Below are 21865 nucleotides of genomic sequence, written 5' to 3'. Positions count from 1 at the left end.
ATAGAATCCAAGAATGTCTGAACCAGGAGGAAAATTCAATACTATCTAGTTTAATTCATTAACTTTACAGAGAAAGCAAGTATTACTGAACCCCGAGGTAACAAAAATCTTAAGTAGAAAAGTTAGAACTCAAACCCAGGTCCTATGTGACACAGAAAATACAAATGGATCTATTTGTGGATTAGAGGGGGAAAAATGACAATGCAGAGCAAAATGCATCCTTTTAAAAAGGCTCTCTGCAGAAAAGTACTTCTCTTACAAATGTTAATAAAAATGTCTAGTACATGACAGATAAACCCAGTTAACTTTTTAAAATGCAATTTTATCTTATTTTCAGTTCAAATTCGCTCTCTCCCATACCCATTAAGGGGCAAGAAAAACAAAACCAGCCATGGTAGGAACGGAGGATAAAAAGAAGGGAGAGAAGATGGGAAGATGGGATGGAAGGAGGAAGGAAGACAGGGAGGGAAGAAGGGAGGGAGGGTAAGAAAGGAGGGAAGATAGGAATGGAAGGAAGGGAGGAAAAAGGGAAAGGGGGGGAGGGGAAGGGAGTAAGACTCATGGAAGGAGGGAACTGTTAGCTTCCTTCAAGGCTCAGCACCACTTCCTACAAGGAGCATTTACTGTTTCTTAAATACTTGCTAAATGATTACTAATTGAGAGTTATTTGGTACTTGTTTTGCATTTGAATTTACTTCTCATTGTATATGTTCCCCACCTCCCAATCCCAGAGAATATAAACTTAGGGGCTCTTTAAATTTTGTCTTTTGGTCCTTAGTGCCTAACAGATTAAGTTGCGCATGGTAGGTGCTTAATAAATGTTGGGTGAATTAAGTTGAATGTTCTGCCCAAAATTCAAATAGAATAGGATTTCCTATTGAGAGAAATTCTACAGATGCTTCTATTTGCAGATGACTTTGTGCTGATGGCATCATGTCCCAAAACACTGTAGGGTCTTCTTAACAAGATTCATGGCCACTCACAATAGAGCAGTCTAGTTATCCATATGGAATAACAACACAGATAAAGAAGGAGGGGGGGGAATAAGCATTTATGAAGTATCTGTTCTGTGCCAGGCACTGTGCTAAATGCTTTACTAATATCATCTCATTTGAAGAACACATGTTGTACCAATAATGATATTGAGTTGGGAAAATCTTGGAAGCCTTTGATTTAGAACCATAGCTATTTAAATAATTTGTGCTCTCGAAGCGGAAATTTAACATCATAAAAAAAATTAGAATACAGAGCAGAAAACAGCTTACTCACAAAGGGATATGGTCTGGTAAGGGAAACATTAAACTTTTATTTTAAAATGTTATAATGTAAGGAGCTAGACGGCTTTCAGCATAGCAAACACTTGAGTACCATTTCTCAGCAGTGTGAGGCAGAAGGTAATGGTGTTAGGGAGCTAGGTGGAACCAAGGCCTGAAATTCAAAGATATATTGGCATGGTACATATAGATCTGGCCCTGTAAGTAGGAAGATGTGAGTTCAAATCCTGCATCTGACACAGACTAGCTGGGTGACTGTAGAGCATACAAGGGGCCAGGGCAACTCTTACTGCAGAAATTTATACATTGATGTCTTTTATTAGAAATTATACATAAAAGTTCCTTGATGAGCATAGGTTTTATATGATCAAATGCTTTCACTGCTATCCTGAGTGAATACATTGTGCTAGAATGACACCTTACTAAGCCTGGAATGAGGCAACCCATTGATGCTCCTTGTAGTTTTTGTTCATTATTGTTCAGTCATGACCGCATCTGGGGTTTTCTTGGGAAAGATACTGGAGTGGTTTACCATTTCCTTCTTGAGCTCATCTTCAGGTGAGGAAATGAGGCAAGAACAGCTCCAGTCTCAGATGATGTATTCAGCTGAAGTAGTTTTATGCTCTTTTCTGGACAAGAGACAGACATCTGTAGAAATATTGGCAAAAGCCTCTTGAATTTTTCTTCTCTGCAAAATTCTCCTTCTCCATCTCTTAGCAGCAGCATGTGTCAAGGAAGAGAAGCACTTTCTGCCTTCTCTCTTCTTTTATTGTTCTTCTTTTCAGTAACAGGTAGTACTGGAGAGGAAATTCAATCTTTTCTATCCCTTCTTCTTCTCAGCAGCAGGTAGTAGAAGAAAGGCAACTTCTTTTGCCTCTTTGGCCAACTAAGTCTGCATGGCAATAAGTGATGATGTAGAGAGTGTTAATGGCCTAATGGTTTTCCCTTTATGGCTTCCTGGTTCATCAGTTGGGTCCTCTCTGTTAGAGATCCCACCTTGTCTTACAGTTGGTAGCCAAATTCTCATCTTCTGTCACTAAGCCATGAACATAAAATTGTTTAGTTTGTCATATTTCCCTAGTTACTGACCTTGAAAAAGTTCTCCATTTTCATATACAAATGGACAAACAACAAAAGAGGTTTTGTCCTGGAGTTGTTCCAAAATTCTATCATTTGTCATATGCCAATGAGCTATATTGTCTCAGAATACCTCGGCAGAATCAACTTCTACTTCCTCAAAACTTCAAAACAAAAACATATGTATAAAAACTTGACAAAAATTGTATTTTAAAAATAAAATAGTTAAATCTCTGTATGCCTCATGTCTCTGAAGATGGAACCTCCAAAGCAGCAGCAGAGATCTGAAAACTACCAATTCTGCAATCTTGCCCCAGAGTTTTTTAAATAAGGGGTGATATGGGCATTGTCAAGTGTTTGTTTTTTTTTTTTTCATTTGTGGTAGGGGAAATGGATGTGTGATTTCATTAGTGTGGGGAATTCGTGATTTCGAAACTTAACTCTGCCAATGCAGAACTCATCCATAATTTATATTTTTATAGAATTGTCTAAGATATCCAAAGTTTAGTGGCTATTCAGATAATAATTATAAAGCACTTAGCACAGTGCTGGGCCCATAGCACTATATAAATGCTAACTCTTGTTGTTGCTGCTGATATCCCCTGGTCTGAGAACTACTATATGTTAGATACAGGATTTAAACCAGGCCTTCCTGGCACTGAGCTTAGCTCTCTAGACCCAATAGGTCACAAGGCCTCTCACATGCATATATGAATCACTTATCTATGGAGAAGGATAGAAAGACATTGCAGCAAGTACGTAGGAGTTATAAAATTATGCAATGAATGGGTTATATTTGATGGTCTTCAAATAATTTTTATCCTCCTGATTTTGAAATTAATGCAACATTCAAAAGTGTCAGTATCCAGGGCAGACTTTGGACTTTTCTAACAAGATGGAAATAAAATTACTTTTAAGCTTTACAGAATCCTGAATCCAACCACATTTTTCATTCTGTGCACTTTGGCTCTTTTTATTATATGTCATACACAGGGATGCTTTTCTTCTCTAGAACACATTATTATATATTTATTTCTCTCCTACAAAAAAATTCTAGTCTTCAGGTTTTGTGACTATGAATCAAAGCAAATACTGTTAAAGACAAGCTCGTTGGTGGGACATTTTCAGGAGCAGAGACTCAGAGGATAGACATTTGGGAATGACACTTATGCCCCCTGAAACCCAACCTATGGTGATAGGAGTAGCCCAAAGGTGTGGCTTCACTGGAAGCAGCAGAGCCCACTCTCACATCTTTTCCTCAAACTTATACAGCTTGATGTGCTCATCTCCCTCTCTGTGCCTGAGTATAATGAGGTGAGGAGTAGATGGGACCCAAGGGAAGCAGGGGAGAAAAAGACAGATGAGCAGGAAAAGGGAGAGAAGCTCCCTGGTGCTCCATATCAGAGAACCAAAATATATGGCATTAATTTCAACGTTTTTTGACAGGTTTATTGGCTTTGAGGCTTATTGGAACTGAAATATTTCTGATGGGTCTCTGAGATCCTTTTGCAATATGCAACATTTGACTCAGCACTGGCTTCCTGTGAAGGGCCTTTATTCTTACTTAAGAAGGCTTTGTGACACAAAGGCTAAAAAGTTACCCTAGCCTCTCCTACCAATGTAGATGATTGCATGCCTTTTACGCTAGTATAAGCCTTGCTTTTATGTTGCCTTTTTTTTGCTGTCACCAAGCTCCATCTATGCCTAAACAGAAATTTTTTTTTTTCCATGAGCAACCAACATATTTCAAAGGAGAATATGCACAGTGAACCTCTGAAGTAAGTCGGAATCTGAAGAAAATACATGGCATAAACAAAATATGTGACACCATTAGGAGAACTATAAAAATTTTATGACCCATAGTTTGGCAAGCCTTACATAACTTGTCTGCAGTCAACCCAACTTTGCAGCACCATAAAGCCTTCCATATTTCTGTTGAATTTATTCGCCATCTCAGAACTGTCTACAACCCCTCACTCTACTCCTCCTTCTCTGGAGGCAATCAGTTGCCAAAGTTTCTCCATTCTTCTTATCAGGTCTTTTTCTTCATATCCAAGTCTTAGAGAGGCAGCCCTGTGTAGAGGGAAGAAGGCTGGATCTGCAGTCCAAGAAATCAAGGTTCCAACCACAGCTCTGCTCCTAACTAACTGAAATGTGACTTGAGGAAAGTCACTTCACATCTCTATGACACATTTTCCTCATCTGTAAAATGAAGGAGTTGGACTAGGTAACCTTGGAGATCTCTTCTAGCTCTGAATCTATGAAATTGTTGTCATACAATAGGATTTATTGTGTTTCTAGATGAGGATATTGTCATGCCGGCTTTGGATGTACAAAGCGAACAACGAGAAATATCAGCTCTCTAGGGTAGCACGACAATTGTCTCCAAAGGGAGAATTAACTTGCTATGCAATGAGATGCAACATGGTTGGCTAGAAAGAACATCTGGTTTGATTAGATTTAGCCACTTCCAGGCCTGGGTTGGACTTTTAATAAGTGACTATGGGCAAGTCACAATCTCTCTGGAATACATTTGTAAAATTCGGATGATGATACTTGTTCCATCCAACTCATTGCATCAACACGTATTTATTAAATGCCTATTTGTAAGGTTCAGTGAGATACCTAGGTTACAAAGAATACAGCAATCCCTATTTGAAAGGAACTTAAATCATAACAGGGAAGACAAGTACTTCCATAGGAATCTAGAGAATAAATACAAATTGACGCAAATAAATTAAACATAAGGTTATTTGGGAAGAAGAGTACTAGTAGGTGAGGAGCTTAGAAAAGGCTTCATGCAGAAGATGGTGCTTCAGTTGCATCTTCAAGGAAGAGAGGGATTCTAGAGGGCAGAGGTAAGGAGGGATTGGTTGTATTCCAGGTGGTTAGTTTAAAAGCATGGAGGAAGGACATGGAACAGCATGTGTAAGGAACAGAAAGAAGGCCAGTGTAGCTAGGTCAGAGAGCAATGCCCAGTGAGGCTGGAAAGATAGATTGGGGCCAGGAAGTGAAAGATGTTCAAAGATAGAGGAGTTGATGATTTATTTCAGAGTCAAAAGGAGATTATTGAAGTTGATTGGGGAGGTGGAATGCCAAGGACAGTGTTATTATGAGGAAAGCCCTATGAAACTTTAATGTACTATCCAAATTTAAGTTATTTTTGCAGAAGAGTCAATAATTGAAGACTTTATGAACTATTTATTAACTAGTCAAAGGAGAAAAACACTTTCCACATCAGAAAATGGAATAACATTTATATGAACTTATATGAAGTGAAATAAATTTTTTTAACCAAAGTAAAGATTTTAGGTGAAGCAAGGTGGATGTACTTGGATATGAGAAAGAAACTCTCACTGAGGCATAAATGCAAGACAAAAAAAGCAACAAAAGTTGAAAAAATATCATTGTTTTTGTTTTATTTTTACCTAGGGCAGGGACATATTTATTTGCCCATCATCATATAGTTCACATGTATCAAAGGCAGGACTTGGGCCCAGGTCTACCTGACTAGAGGCCAATCACTGGGATTATATCATGTTCCTGTTAATTTCCAACATCAAATGAGATAAATATACATAGAGTGTTTTATTCACTTTAACGGGCCATAAGATAAGTCGCTGTTTTGTTGCTGTCATTGTTGAAAGCTTAACCTTTCATACTTATGAAGAGTTAGTTTTACTAAGGTCAGTAGATATCCAGATCTACTTGGTAACCAGTAAAAGGGGAAAAAAACCCTTTCCACATGAGAAAATAGCAAATCATTATAAAGAAAAAAAATTAGCTTAGTAGGTAACTGAATAAATGCAAATAAAAGTAAGGATCATTATATTCCTTTAAAACTACAACAAAAAAACCCAAACCCGAAACACGACCTTTTAAAATCCTATGTTCACCACAGTGTGAGAAAACAGATGTTTACACACTGGTTTGCAGTACTGTAAGAAATATTTCAGTTCAACAAATTGGACAACAATTACCAAGAATGTACTATAGTTAAAGCACGATGATAATCAATGATCAAGCGTTCTAGGTCACAATCTGGTAATATATAATTTAGCTATAAAAACCTTCGATACATATCGACTGCACATTTCCACTTTGCTTTACATGAGCCAAGGAAATTACCTTCAAAGAAAAAAATAAAGGAATTTGCATCTGAGTCCACAGCTTCATTAGTGCAAATGAGACATTAGTGCAAATGGGTCTAATCCATTACCATGCCAACATATTCGCTAAGGCAAGGGGCAGGGAAAATATGCTGGCAACATAAAATGGCTGGAATTTGGGGGATACAGATTGTTTCAGGTAAATAGTTCACCTTCACTCATTTCAGACTGCTTCTTAATTATGGATTCACATCCTATTTTCATCCTATTCCCCGACTTTATACCTTCCATCCTATAATCATCTTCCATGTCTCCTCTATCTGGAGAAACCTAGGTTCTGATCCAGCCTGACCTTTAGTTTATTCTTGCTTGTATTTTGATTTAAAACTAGACCCTAACTCTCTTCAGGAAGAAAAAGACATCATTCCAGAAAGAGACACTTTCCATTGCAAGTGATCACAGTTAAATGTCAACCCCGGTGTGAAGCATACAAACATTTCTACAAAGATGTTCAAAACAGGATCACTTATTCTTCACTACATCAGTGATCTCCTAGAGGTAGGTTCTACCTTCAATGGTTCAGCTTATAGTCTGTCTGACATTCTCATCTTGGGCAACCCTCTCATAAATCCTTTGTAAAAGATCTGCCCAACATGCCAGAAATCACTGTTTAGAACAGGGTTCTTCATCTTTTTGTGGATGTGTGTCACATAATTCCTTTTGTCAATTTGGTGAAACCTATGGACCCCTTCTCAGAATAAAGTTTTTAAATGCATGAAATGAAATACATAAGACTACAAAGGAAACATCATATTGAAATACAGATCTAAAAAAAATAAAATAAAATAAAACACAGACCTCCGATTAAGAACCTCTGCAACTAGACTTATTTTCATACTATTTGTATTTGCACTCAAACTGACCACTAGTTATATCCTTCTCCTGTTATATGATCAACGTACATCCTTCCCAGTTTTCTGACTTCATTCGTAGGAAGACTGTCAATCTTACTATGGTGCAGTTTCTCCTGGGGAACATTAACATGCTGGCCATTGGAGGTGCACTCATATTTCTAACACTAAATCATCTAAAAACTCTTAGCACTCTCTGCTCCTGTTCTTCTGCTCTGCCATAGTCACCATAGCAAATACCTTCCATTTTGTTCTGTTTCACAGGTTGCTGTGGCCAATGAATTTTGTCACCTGGTAGGCAAATTCCCAATCATGAGCCTCTTCATACTTGGTTAAAAAAAACAGTCGTCATCAAAAATTTACAAAGCACCTACTATGTGCCAGGCACCATGTGAGGTGCTGAAGATACAAAGAAAGGTACGAACAGTCCCTGACCTCAAGGAGCTCACAATTTAATGGGGGAAACGACATTAAAAAATAATAACTGTGTTCAAACAAGATATATTGGAGGCTATTACAAGATGTATTAACAATAAATTTTGAGGGAAGGCAGTAGCATTAAGAGGGATTAAGAAAGGTTCTTATAAAAGACTTTAGCTGATACTTAAAGGAAACCAGGAAGCAGAGATGTGGAAGGAGAGAATTCCAAGCATGGGGGAGAGTCGAAAATGATCAGAAATGGAGAATCTTATTGAATAGCTATCAAGGTTATTCCTCAGAGAACAGTGACCCAGAATCAGAACCAAGGAATCATCTGATCATCCCTCCACCTCATACCCCACATCCAGTGGTCCACAAAGTTTTCAGTGTCTATTTTAGTAATGTATTCACTGATAGTGTTGCCAATTCATTTCGATCCCACAAGCATTTTTCAAAACACCTATTATAAGGACAAGAGATATGAAGCAAAATAAAACAAAAATAAAAATAACCTCTGGGGCTTCCATTGTACTGGTGTGATGCAATATGAATGTATGAAAACATACAAAGGAAATACAAAACACTTTCTAGGGGAAAGCACCAAAATTGGGGAAAGGGATGAAGGAATCTGGAAAATGCTGCATGTTTGGGTTGTTCCTTAAAGGAAGCTAGGGGATCTGAGAGGTGGAAGAACATTCTAGGTAGGTAGCACATTCTAGGCATGCTCAAAGGCCAGCTTGTACAAAAGAACAGAAGATACAGAGAAGACATTTGTATGGAAATCAACAAGAAGGTCACTTAACCCAAAGCAGAGGGTCTGCAAGGGACAGTGATATTGGTACTGTTGGCTTTGGCTGCCTTTGGAGAAGCATACTGCCCACGCTATTAAGGGTTTAGCACTGACAACTGTACAAAAGGGTATGCACATTGTGGATGGCAGTGTAGTCCAGAAGGTACCATGTAAGTGAAGAGAGTTCTATCTCTTGATAGTTTTCCTCAGTTCCTTTCTGGCTGCCTTCTCTGAATGATGTGATCCAGTTTGGTAGAACTGAGACTGGAAGAAAGCTGTGAATTACCTTGGAAGTGGAACTATAGCATGTAAATGACACCACCCTTGCAGCTGAAAGTAATATGCTTCTCTCGGTGGGATTGTTTTTAATTACCCAACCCAATGTCAGGAATTCATATTGTTTCTAGTTTTGCCACATCTCCAAATAACTTTACAGCAGTTGGATGGGAAGAATTGGAGTTTCTTCCTCAGACATTCAAGGAGATACATGATAATATTTTACAACTACTACCCACATACCACTACTTTCTACCTGTATGACCTTAGGCAAATCTCTTGACCTCTCTGGGTCTCAGTTTTCTCATCTGTAAAATGAGGGGGTTAGACTAAAAGGGTTTCCAAGATCCCTCTATTCTAAATACATGATCCTGTGATCCTGACATGTTGGTTGTTGTCCTTCATTCTCAAAGAGGACCAAAATGACATCACTGTGTTAGAGTCAGGTTACAATGTGGCTGATCAGACCAATGTGAGCTTGGAATGCTCTACCACAGGTGGGGCACAAATAGTCCATGTGAACATTTGAGGTGGATTCTCTAAATTTGCATATCTCATGTTTCTTTTGAGTTATTTCAATTCTGCTTTGCTCATGGAACATAACAACTTCTCTGATATGGGCATGCCATGCTGGGCAGTCCTGTGCCAGTGTCTCCCATGTCACACAATCAATTCCAAAGTTCTTAAGGGAAACTTTGAAATCCTTTTATCACTTCTTCTGACCACCACGTGAGCATGTATTTGAAAGATGAGCATTTATCACACTGTGTCACATTGTAAATTTTTGTTAGAGCTAGGTAAAGATCAAGGTAGCCAACATATTCATGTGCAAATGGATACTGGGATCCTTTGTGGTAACTCTCTCACTCAAGGTTGGGAGCTGGTCATCCAATTAGATCACTAATTCCTCTCCCTCATTATAACAACATAACTTATTTTATCTATTAACAATCCATTAGCACAACTTATTTCATCCAAATGTCCCAACATTTTGAGTACCATTCCCCACCCTCCCACCATCCCCACCCCCAATCTACATTGAAATCAGAATTCTTCCACAGTAGCAAAGCTATTACAGATATGGTGATGGAAATGTGGAATAAATGAGCGTCTTTCCTCAGGCTATACTGGTATGTATGTGAGCAAAGAGCAGGTTCATCCTGGGGTGTGTAAACCAAGGACAAATAGCAAGATAGATTACGTGAGTCAAAGCAGTGTTAAGCCTAGCCTTTGTAGGCAAGATGATAACATTTTCATTTTCTTTTTAAAAACATCATGAATGATTCCTACCTTCTCAAGTCCTCCTTTATGTGAAGGGAGATCAATTCCTTAGGAATATGAAAAGACAGTGTGGTCTCATACATCTGCTCTCGAATCCTCATCCATTTGTTATCAGATGTGGGGAATCTATATAACTTATACACTGGATTTTTTAATACTGTAAGGGAGGAAGACAAAAGGATAGAGTTGCTTACTTAAACCACTTTTTCCAGCATTGTCAAATGATTCAACATTAGAAGAAGACATGCTTTTGCCAGTGAAAATTATACAATTATCATGGCCCATTAACATCTGCTTTACCAGTTCACCCCAAAGACGATGGGGCCTTTCCACATGGCTTGCAGCTGAAGCCTCCCACTGTGCTGTTTCCCCCATTAAAACTGGAGCTCCTTGAGAGTAGAGGCAGTAGTGTTTTTCTATTGCTATCCCCAGTACTTAACACACTGCTTGGAATATGGTAAGTTTTTAATAAATGGTTCTTCATTCATTTTGTTCCTTTAAATTAAAATCCTTTAAATTTAAACTTAAATAAAATTAAAATTAAAATTTTTTATTGTCATTTATTTTTTAATTGGGTGCAACACATCTGAATGTCAACAACTAAGTTTTTATTTCATATAACTTTCATGTCTCAAAGATGACTGATGCTCAGTCATCATTTCAAAACAGAGACTTGACTCTGGCCTCTGCCACTCTCTGCCTGGGTGTCCAATTACAATTTACAAATTAATTTACTGTGGATTGGCATTGGTAACCATTCATGACCCTCTCCCTCTCCCCTCCACCCCACTCCAACTACTTTATGCAGCTACACTTATACCATTATGCTTCTGGATCCATTTACTCATGATTTTCAAATAAGCTAACTAAAAATAGAAAAAAAGCTGTGGCACATGCTAGACTTTTCAAATGATAGTAGAAAACATGGCGATATCTCCTGGTCATAATGTACCCGGCAAAAAAACTTGTCAAAACTACAGTGTTCTAAGAGACCACTTAAACTGTATTTGCTGATTCTAAATCTATCCTGCTAAGGCAATGTATTTTAAATTTCATGCCATTTTTATTTATGCTCTTTTCAAGCTTTTTACAGTTTCCATTGATGTAATGTTAACCAGTGATCACTTCCATCATATCATCTCAAGAGTTTCTTGGGAACAAGATGTGTGGTATCAGACAAATTCTGGTCTTGTTGAGTTGGGGAACCATAATGCCGTTGAACCAAAGAGACAGTCAATATACTGTTTCCAACATCCAAGAAATATTTATTAAGCATCAACGCTATATTCAAGTCAATGACCTAGGAGCTAGGGATATAATAAAACAATAAAAAAGAAAAGTTCCTATATATTAAGAGTGTGCATTCCAATGAGGGAAATGAATCATGTAAACAGATACATGAATACATGAAAATTTGAGGAGGGAGGAAACACAAAGTAGAAGGATCAAAAAAAGCTTTGCATTATAGGTGGAAGGAAGCTATGGATTCTAAAATGAGAAGATAAAGACAGAGAACTTCCCAAACATGTAAAAAGCCTATGCAGAGTTATGAAGGGTAAAAGGGATGTCAAGTTAAGAGAAAAGTAAGTCAGATTGGCTAGAATACAGAGTGAATGAATGAGAATGGAAAGGTAAGCTGAAGCCAGATTATCAAGGATTCTTAATCCCAAACTGAGGAGTCAGTATTTAATTCTGAAAGAATAGGGAGCCACTGAAGATTCTTGAACATGAGAAAAATCAGGTTTATTTTCAGAGGATTTTTAAAATTTTTTTTTAATTAACAAGCACTTATTTTCTTTCTTCCAAACTCCCACTGGAAAGAGAAAAGAGAGAAACAAAACCCTGATAGCAAATATGGACAGTCAAGCAAAACATCTTCTCATATTGGCCATAGGCATATTTAGTCTCTTCATCGTGGATCTTTTGGACGCATGGTGATCATTTTATTAATCAGGGTTTGTAAGTGATTTAAAGTTGTTCATTTATACAACCTTGTTCACTTTAATCTGCATCAATTCATATGAGTCTGCTTTCATGAACTGTCCCTTTGTCATTTCTTACAGACCAATACCACTCCATTACATTCAGATACCACATAATTTTTCTCAGCTGCTCCTGAATTGATAGGCCTGTCTAGTTTCCAGTTCTTTGCCAACACAAAAAGAGCTGCTATAAATATTTGTGTGCATATTGGATCTTTTCTATTTCTTTGACCTCTTTGGGGTATAGTCCTAATAGTGGAATAACTGGGTTAAACACCATGCTAAGTTTATTTAGAAGTTGCTTTCTAGAATGGCTGTACCAATTCACATCTCCACCTAAACTGCATTTTTATGGGCTGTCCCTCATGCATTGAATGCTCCCTTTCCTTATCTCTTGCTTCCCTCACTTCCTTAGAGTCCCAGCTAAAATCCTACCTTCCACAGGCAGCCTTTTCTAATCCCTCTTAAGTCTACTACCTTCTTTCTGTTGATTATTTTCTCTTTATTCTGCATATAGTTTGCTTGTATATAGTTCTTTCGCATTGTCTTCCCCTTACATTGTGAGTTCCTTTAGGAACTTACTCCCTTTTGCTGTCTTTCACTGCCTGTCTTTTGCCTTTCTTTGTATCCCCAATGCTTAGCCCAGTGACTGGCACACAACCGATGCTTAATAAATGTTTGTTAATCAACTAACTGTATTAATGTACATGTTTCCTCCAGCCCCTCCAACATTTGTTATTTTCCTTCTTTGCCAACTTTGATAATCTGGATGGGTGTGAGGTAGAGTCTCCAGAATATTATTTTGGCAACTATGTTGAGAATAGTATTTGAAGATACGATGGTTGTACAAGTCCCCTAATTGGTAGAATACATAATGCACAATTTAACTCAACATCTCAAAGCAGCTATACTTTCATAGCAAATACACACCAATCTGATGAGACTAAATAACACAACTACAACCAGTAACTGCTCACATACTACTGCTTCAGAAATGTCTTTAAAACAATAGTCCCATCTTCAGTGATAAGAAAGGAAAAAGAACCTCTGGGAGGCATCTGTAACTCAAAAAATAATTCTAGAAACTGGGAATAAACTAGTTGATTTACCAAGGCATTCAAGTGTTGATCTAACTTATAAAAGAAAAAAACCAAAGTATACCATGATCGAGTGCCTATTTTAAAATAATACCTTTTTTATTAAGGAAATTATGTAACAGTTTTCTCTCTTGCCTTCATAGGAATTATTAGGCTTATTTTCCTTAATGCTCAACTAGACTCTAAAGGCTTCATTCATTTCAATGTTTCCATTCATTTTACAGTGCTAGTATTTAAAAGAAAGAATACTGAAGTAATGATTAGTTTTAATCCAGTTTCATGCCCCAATGTATACTCTTCCTCTAGAAATTACTTTGTATATACTTTATATTTATTTACTTATATAAATATTTCAGCCCAGTCAAATGCAAGGTCCTTAAGGATAGTAACTGCTTTTCATCTTATCTTTATAGATCTACTATATAACACAATACATTGCACATAGTAGTTGCTTAGGAAATGCTCATTAGGTGAGAGTGAATGAAATTTATCCTATTATCTATATTATCTGTCCTACTTGCTGCCTTATATTTTCAAAAATCCTGATCCTATTTCAAATCCATGGGATGAAAAACCTCTGGGTCTCCTTGGTTCTTTTATAAAACACTATTTAATCATTTCACAGCATTTTTTTTCTTTTTGCATGTCTGGATGCTGTCATGAAATATACAGTCTGGTTTTCTTCCCCATCATCCCCATAAAAACCCTTTGACTTATTTGACTTTTTCATTCCCTGGCAATGTAGTGTGTTCTAAATATAATCCTTTGTTGAATTTGCTTAAACAGAAAATCAAGGGCAGTTTGATTAATGAGTTCCCAAAGCCTCATTTGACCACCCAGGGCACATCATCTACATACACTGTGGGAACTCCACTGTTTAGAAAGTAAACATTTGGCAGGAAAAAAAATCGAATAATTAGACAATTCAATCATCCCCTTCCCCCACCCAATACATATTTAAATACCCTATTCCCTTTTTATGGTGAAATGTCTCATGCTTAAGAAATTTCCCGAATCATCATTCATTAGGGTTGGGATTTCTCTCCTCAGTTAATGAAATTCAAAAATATGCCTCACAGTAAAGATCCGATCATCAGTCAACAACATTTACTGAGCACCTATTGGGTACAAAACTCATAGCAAGTATGAAGAGGTGGGTGAGGAGGAAAAAGAATAGAAAGAAGAAAGAGGAGGAGGAAAATAAAATCAACTTGGTCCTATTATGCATTTCTGTATCAGTGGCAATAGAATCCTAGCATTCCAGATTTAGAAGTGACTTCAATGACTATTTAGTCCAACTAATACCTGAACAAAAGAAGTCCATCTATAACAACTCAGATACATCGTTATTGGCGTTTTGTCTGAAGGCATACAATAAAGTGGACTACATCATCATCTGAGGCAGCCTAATCCACTTTTGGATAGCTAAAATTATTAGAAGGTTTTTCCTTATGGCCTAACTCTGCTTCTCTGAAATTTCCCCTATGCCACTCCTAATTCTGCCCTGGGAGGCAAAACAGAGCAAATCTGATCCCTCTTCCATAGGATAGAAAGTGCTTGAACCTCTCCAGGCTAACCCTCTCCACTTTCTTCAACCTGCCCTCTGATATAAACTCAAGACCCTCTACCATTATGGTTATCCTCCTCTATATGTGCTCCAAGTTTTCAATGCCTTTGATAAAATGTGGCCACCAAAATTGGATATAATATCCCAGAGGTCATCTGACTCAAAAAAGGTACAGCAGAATCATCAATCACCTTACTCCTAGAAGCAACTGTCTTAATTCTGTCTTAAGATTGACTGTCACATTATATTGTTGACTTACATTTTAGCCACTAAAGCCCAAATATTTTATTTAGATAAACTGCAGAAATGAGCCAGTCCCATTCTATTTGTGAAATTGACCTTACGAACCCAAGTGCAAGACTTGATATTTATGTCCATTAAACTTCATCTTATTCAATTAGGTTCAATGTTTTAGCCCAGAGATGTCAAACATGCAGCCAACAACATTCTCGAGTGTAGCCCAAACCAGATTAAAATACAATTTAGAGATATTTAATACAATAAATAAAAATACAATAAAACATAAATTAAATGTTATGCATTAAAACTAAGTCAACATGAGGCCCACAGGGATCCTCATATAGTTTACTGGCCCCATTTTTATTGGAGTTTAACACTACTATACTCCAGCCTATCAAGATCTTTTTTTTTTAATCTGATTCAGTCTTCAAGTAGTCATACTTATCACCTTTGTGTCATTTGTACACAGAATGCAAGAATATGTGAAGGATCTGTGTGATTTTCCCAGTGTGGATTGCAACCTGTTCTTTACCTAGATGAACTATGAAAGGATACAAAACTTGCCCAGATACATCTACCTAGAGATTTCAGATGTGGAATTGGAACCCAGAATCTCCAGCCTCCAGTCCCAGCACTCTATGTTTTCTTTTTTTTTCTTTTTTTTTTTTTTGACAAAAAGTATTTTTATTTTGACATCTGAATAAGTGTTGACTCCTCAGGACATGGCCTTTGGCATCTTTTCCAACTTATTCATCAGCTTGTTGCACTGTGCCTTTTTCAGAAACGTAGATGCCATCCAAAAATTTTCTAATATCCTTGTTTTTGACTGTTGTGGCCTGTTAGATCAGGGAAGCTGAGTCTGCAACAAGTTCAACATCATTTCCTTCAAGAATTAACTCATCTTTTTGGGCTTGAGAAACAGCACAAGCAACGCCTGGTCTCATGGGCACTCTTCGGATATATTTTTCACCCAAGAAATTTCTAATTTCAACAAGTGAGCCATTCTCTTGAATAACAACATTGATGGGGAAGTGATCATACACAGACCTCATCTTGTAACAAAAACCCAGGGTAACGCCTTTGATCATTTTTTGTACATGACTACAGATTGTGCGCACGGTTGCAAGTTCTTTTTGATTTCCCCACCATTTGTCCACCCGGAGCCTCGTTATCTTCCTTCCAAGGAGACTGAGCTCAACATTGATATGGTTGAAATCCCTACAGAGGATTCCTCTGGGCCCCTTCACAATAACTGTCCAACCCTTAAGAGAGATGTCAACATTTTCTGGGACGTCAAACGCCTGGTTGCTTAGAATGGTCTTCATTCTGGTAGCGAATGGGCCAAAGAGCCAGCACTCTATGTTTTCCCACCACCACAATCTCTACAAGAAGACTAGCTAGCGTGAATGGAGCTACTAAAGAAATGGATGGCATATGTTAAAGCTTCTAACAATGGGCCACTTGGTGAAAGCTACTGCTGACATATTGAAATGCTTCTCACTGGCAACTGCAAGGGATCGTTTGTATAATTGCGTACTTGCGTTCTGGCTGTGAATTTTTAATTTGGGCAGAGACTGTCTTTTGCTTCTTTTTGCATCCACAGCACTTAGCATAGCGAGTGGAACTTAGAAGAAGCTTTATAGATGTTTATTGACTGACCCACTGACCACTCGAGTAACGGTCCAAGAGGGAATTAACAGATACATTCTATATATGACTAAAGCATCCCAAGCAGTTGATTTGCTGGCCCCAAGATTCTCTTCAAATAGAACAGGTTTTGTGGACCAATGTAGTCTCAGCTCAGCTGTGCTACATAAGCCTGACCTGAATTTTGAAAAAAAACAAAAGGGCTATAGACTTACTGCTCCTTTTGCTAAAATGATTTTTAAAAAAAAAATCAGTTTCTAACTCCCTCCCATGAGAAACCAGTTATGAGAGTTTCGACTGCCCCCAATGGCCACTTAGGCAGTTAAGCAAGAGTGACCATGGAAAGACAAAGATTTTGAGAGAATCCCCTAGTGATCTGACAACTGAGATGAACTTAAGGCTGAAAGGTAAATGGCAGACTTTCTGCGAACCTACAGTCCAGATCTGAACAACAGGACTAAATTTTGCCCTTTCCTGTTCCATCCTCTAAAATGGTTATAAGATCCACAAAACTGCATCTGAGACTGAATGGATAACTACTATTCTGAGATGACTATAGGAAGGAGACAATAGTGAGTATTCTTTATTCTCAAAGTCCAAAAGACTTTGCAGCTGTGCAAGAAACTCAGAGGAAGAAATACCACACTGATTTCTTTCGCTCCTCCCTGCCTCCTATATGCTTCCCTCTTCTTCCTGTATACAAAAAGATCTTCCTTAGAGCTACCAATGGTTTTGAGTGGATTTGATATTCATTATCTGGAAGACACCACAGAAGAAAATGAATGCTGTCCATTACATGTACTTGGGAGAAGCCAGGGACAAATGGAATCAGCTTAAATGCCCAACAACATGGGAATGGTGTGGCACATCAGTGGAATGGAATTTTATAATGTTACTGAGCCCAAATGGGAGAAATACAGTGATAACTTGCAAAGACAATATATGAAATGATGCCAAAAAAGATGCTTGACCAAAAGAATGGAGTAGACACTTAGTGTAATCATCTGAGGGAAAGCGACTGGGAAAGAATAGATGAAAACATCCTAATGGAGATGTAGAAGGGGTAATCGATCATGTTCTGTGCTGCTGTCTAGTTACTAAGCAAAGTTCCTAAATTATAGTCGAATCTAAGTTCCTCAAGAACAAGGAATATGGTTTCTTTTGTCTTTTTATCTCCAGTGCCTAGCATGGTGCCTGGGACATAGCATATACTTAGCAAGCACATGATAAATATATAGACTGGTTTTGAGTAGCAGGTCAGGATTCAAATGCAGGTCTTCCAACTAGAAATACAGAGCTTTTAAATGACCAAATTAGAAGGGATGTTATCAAAATGAATTTTTTTAAATTCTGTTATATATAATGGCTCTCTGGAAAGGGATAAAAGAAGGGCTAAGGGGAGAAATAAGGCAATGAAGCAACACAATTTATTTTACAAATAAAAGGAAAAGAAGAAGCATTGAGCAGTCACAGAAAAAGTTCTGATTCTCTTTAGCATGGGTACTTTTGGACTTAAACTGGATTCATCTTTCAAATGAATACGAAGACAAAACCAAAGGGAAAAGGAGAACCAACTTCAGTACTCTCCACCATGGAAACTTGGGAGGATTAGAATAATTGTTCAGTCAGTTATCCAATAAGCATGTATCAAGCACCTACTTTGTAGTAGGCACTGTGCTAAGTGCTGGGTATTGTGAGGTAAGCCTAAGTTTGGCTTAGTCTAGCTGGTTCAAAGGGTTTTTTTTTTATTTTGTCCTTTAGAAAAATGCATCGGACACTTGTAAACTGTAAGTTTTAGCTAAAACAACTTTAATGACTGATGTTTAAAAACAAATAATGTTGGAATAAAAAGGATTCAGTCACTAAGTCAGGAACCAAAAGAGGTGATTCGAAGGCAATTGGAGCTCAATAAAAGATTTCTGATGACATTACCCAGGCTAGTCCTTTGATCGTGCAAACTTCTAGGTGTTTTACACAGGACCGGCTGAGCTAAGACCTGGGCAGAAGATCAGCTATGGCCATAACAGCCATACAGCCCCAGGAACTGGTTCGAATTCCCACCAAACAGGTTATGCCTCTTCTATCCCATCACTCTGTACAGCTAAGCTTACCTACATTTGCCTCCCTGGCCTCTGGCCTCACTAGAATCATAGTTTGAAGATTACAGAAAAAAAAAAATATATATATATATATATATGTGTGTATATATATTTGGCAGTGATTTGCTCAAGAAGAGACTACATAGAAGGAATGGAAAAATTACTTGTTCCATCATCAGAGTACATCTGTTCAAATCATAGCTATGTATGGCTTGGGGCCAATTGCTACCTGTATTCCCTTCTCTGACCACTCTCCCTTATCTGTTGAACTAAATGACCTCCAAGTCTTCTGGGATTCTCAGTCTCTTACAGTAGAAAGAACAATGGTTCTGGAATCAGAGTGTAATGCAGGAGCCTAGCTCCATCACAGATTCACTGGATTTGGGCAGACTGAATGACAGTAGAGCCTCAGATAAGGGGTCATATTATTTTATTTTCACAGCAGCTGGGTGGCAGATGAGACAGGGTATAGTAGCATTTGCTTTTCTCTTTATTCTTGAAGGGGCCGAGAGATAAGGAATAGGAACACCCTCCCAACGTGCCCTACGGCATCCCCCAATTCTTGATGGTGTCGAGACAAGCACAGCATTCACATTCACATTCTACATTCATCGACCGATGTTCACTTGATTTTTAGAGGAGCACAAAAAGAAGGCAATATGCCAACAATAAACTCATGAATTTACATTAACTTTGGTTATGTGATAAGTTGGTATAGAGCAGGCACAGTGTGCTATTTAAAGGTTAAACTCAAATGTTTATGCTATTTTGGGTTATATAATATTGTGCTAGTGTAGTAGAGTTGTTTATGGGCCATGATCCTGTGAACTTGTATCTTTAAAAAGAAAACAAATCCACATCACATACACTTCACCCCATCAGGATCCTGGCCTGGCTGCTTGTATCAAATTGGATCCATGCCACCTTACATACACAGAGGAAGTGGATTCAAACACTACCTATGTGACCTTCCACAAGTCACTTAACCTTTTTGGGCCTCAGGGTCCTGATGTGTAAAATAAGGGACCTAGAATAGGTGGGTTTTGTTCCATTTCTAGAGCTATGACTGCGGATTCTCTAATCTAATGGGTGGATGTGACCAAATTGCTTGGAAAAACATCAGGGTTTCAGGGCTTTCCCCTCAGCTCTGTGCTGTTCATTCTGTTACATGGCACGAACAAAAATATAGATACTGAAGGTGAGGTCTAAAAGACATAACAGATTTCAGGAATGGTGACTTAGGCTAGTCAATGCAGAGGGTTCTTTCTTTTTTTTTTAAAGAAATGCTTAGGATAGTTTTCAATCAATCAAGAAATATTTATTAAGTGCCTACTATGTGACAGGCATGGTGCTAAGTGTTAGGGATGCAAAAAGAGGCAAAAGACAGTCTCTGCCCTCAAGGAGCTTATAGTCTAATGGGTTTTAAAACTCACTCAAAGCAAATTTGCTTTAGCAGCTAAAAGACATATACCATGCAATACTTGTGATGGGGTGCTTGTGCTTGGACCCTAATTCTAAGATCACATTTCTCCTTAGCCTCTGCTTGGGTGCCTGTCCCTGAACTCCAGTTCTAAAATCACATCTCTCCCTATCTTCAAAGCATTGGCCCTAGCAGTCTCTCTCCAGTTCAAGGGCAACATGCCTTAGTAAAACACAACTAGTTCTTAAAACATTCTCTCTCAGGCAGTCTCTCTCTACCTAAGGGCAGTATGCCCCAACTTGCCTCTGCTTCTTCCTTAGTACACTGAGTCATAACCATATTTGCTATTTACTGACCTTTCTGACATGTATCTTAGACATAGTATGTTGTCCAACAAGACACCAGATGAAAAACCATATAGAGATTACCCTTTAGCCCTAACTGGTATTGAACTTAGTGATGTTTCACAGTAAAAAGCACACCCCTAGTAACCCCCCCCCCCACTGTGGGCTATTTCCTAGAGAACTCTGGGTAATACACCTGCGCAGTAGATACTAAACGTACAAGTTCCTTTAAGAATCAACCACCCTTTGACCATGCCTTAACTACTCCCTAATCCCACCCTAAAACACCTAACTGACATGTCCCCCTCTTTAACCCCCTAAAAGCTTCTATAAAAATTTCCCCTGCACACCTTTATGGTTGCAGGTTCCCTAAGAACTCTTGCTCACTGGAAAGCATAATAAGTCTTTGCCTCCTTGATTTAAAGAATGCTTGGGTCTGCAAATTCATTCCAGGTGGCCTCAACCTGGGAACTTTGCTTTGGGATCCCTGTATCCCTGGGTTTCTTCCCCCCCCCCCCCCAACACTTGGATATCAAGAAGCTCAAAAGGCTTTAGAGATAAGTCTTATTTCAAGCAGAAATGTTCTCAGATGTGTCCAGGAAAAGGTGAGAGAGGGGAAGCTTTTTGATGTAATTGAGTAAATCAATAAAATCACCCCACTCCACTTTGAGTGATTTGATGCCCTAATAGGTTACAGAGATAAGAACAAGTCTCAACCAACCAATGAAGCATAGACTTTTGAGAAGTATGAAACATTCTTGGATGAACTTGAGGAACATGACTCAAGAGTATGAGTGAAAGCCAGGGTAAAAGCTTCAGAGCCAAGTGCTGTATCATGAAAAGAAAAAAAAGATTACCTCTGCCCTTCCATTCTAGAATATCAAAGAGCAGTGGGAAGAATGACCACAACAAAAGGTATGGAACTTGTGCTCACAGAGGGCAGGGAGCATTGTTTTTCCCTTTCTTTGCATCCCTAGAACTAGGTGCTATTGCCCAGCACTTAGAAAGTGCTTAAGAAATGCTTTTTGACTGACTAAAGATCACAGTTTCGGAGAAACCTTGGCTTACTCAGGTCAACCATAAATGACCAAGCAACAACAGCTGGGCTCATCCAGACAATTTCACACATTCAGAGAGGCAAAATGTCTAGGGATCAGGCAGTCTCCAAAACTATGGGGAACAACAGCTGAAAAAACTGAGAAAGCAACTGCAGGAAGAAGAAAGTAAAAATACTTCCTCCCTTCCCCACCCTGAAAGAAAAAAGGTATAATGAGAGCTCTTAGGACATTGTCTCTACAGCTGAAGAAGAAAGGTCCCAAACGAGAAATCAA

At 38.3% G+C, this 21865-nt stretch overlaps 2 protein-coding genes across 4 annotated transcripts in view; both read right to left on the bottom strand.

Annotated features, from left to right (window-relative positions):
* Window positions 1-21865, bottom strand: part of INPP4B (inositol polyphosphate-4-phosphatase type II B) — a 471298-nt gene that overhangs the window by 230173 nt on the left and 219260 nt on the right. For all 3 annotated transcript variants that reach the window (XM_036763284.1, XM_036763286.1, XM_036763285.1), the window contains exon 9: window positions 10148-10295. In XM_036763284.1, coding sequence (XP_036619179.1) covers window positions 10148-10295 — 148 coding nt within the window. The remainder of the gene's footprint in view (window positions 1-10147; window positions 10296-21865) is intronic.
* Window positions 15864-16349, bottom strand: LOC118853272 (60S ribosomal protein L9-like). Its single transcript, XM_036763287.1, has one exon. It carries the CDS (start codon window positions 16347-16349, stop codon window positions 15864-15866), a length of 486 nt encoding a protein of 161 aa, XP_036619182.1.

This window comes from Trichosurus vulpecula, chromosome 6 (assembly GCF_011100635.1).
Source record: "Trichosurus vulpecula isolate mTriVul1 chromosome 6, mTriVul1.pri, whole genome shotgun sequence".
Taxonomy (NCBI): domain Eukaryota; kingdom Metazoa; phylum Chordata; class Mammalia; order Diprotodontia; family Phalangeridae; genus Trichosurus; species Trichosurus vulpecula.
This window is presented reverse-complemented; position numbering and strand designations above follow the sequence as displayed.

Excerpts from the sequence above, each read along its gene's own strand:
- LOC118853272 (XM_036763287.1), bottom strand. The coding sequence starts at position 16,349 with ATGAAGACCATTCTAAGCAACCAGGCGTTTGACGTCCCAGAAAATGTT.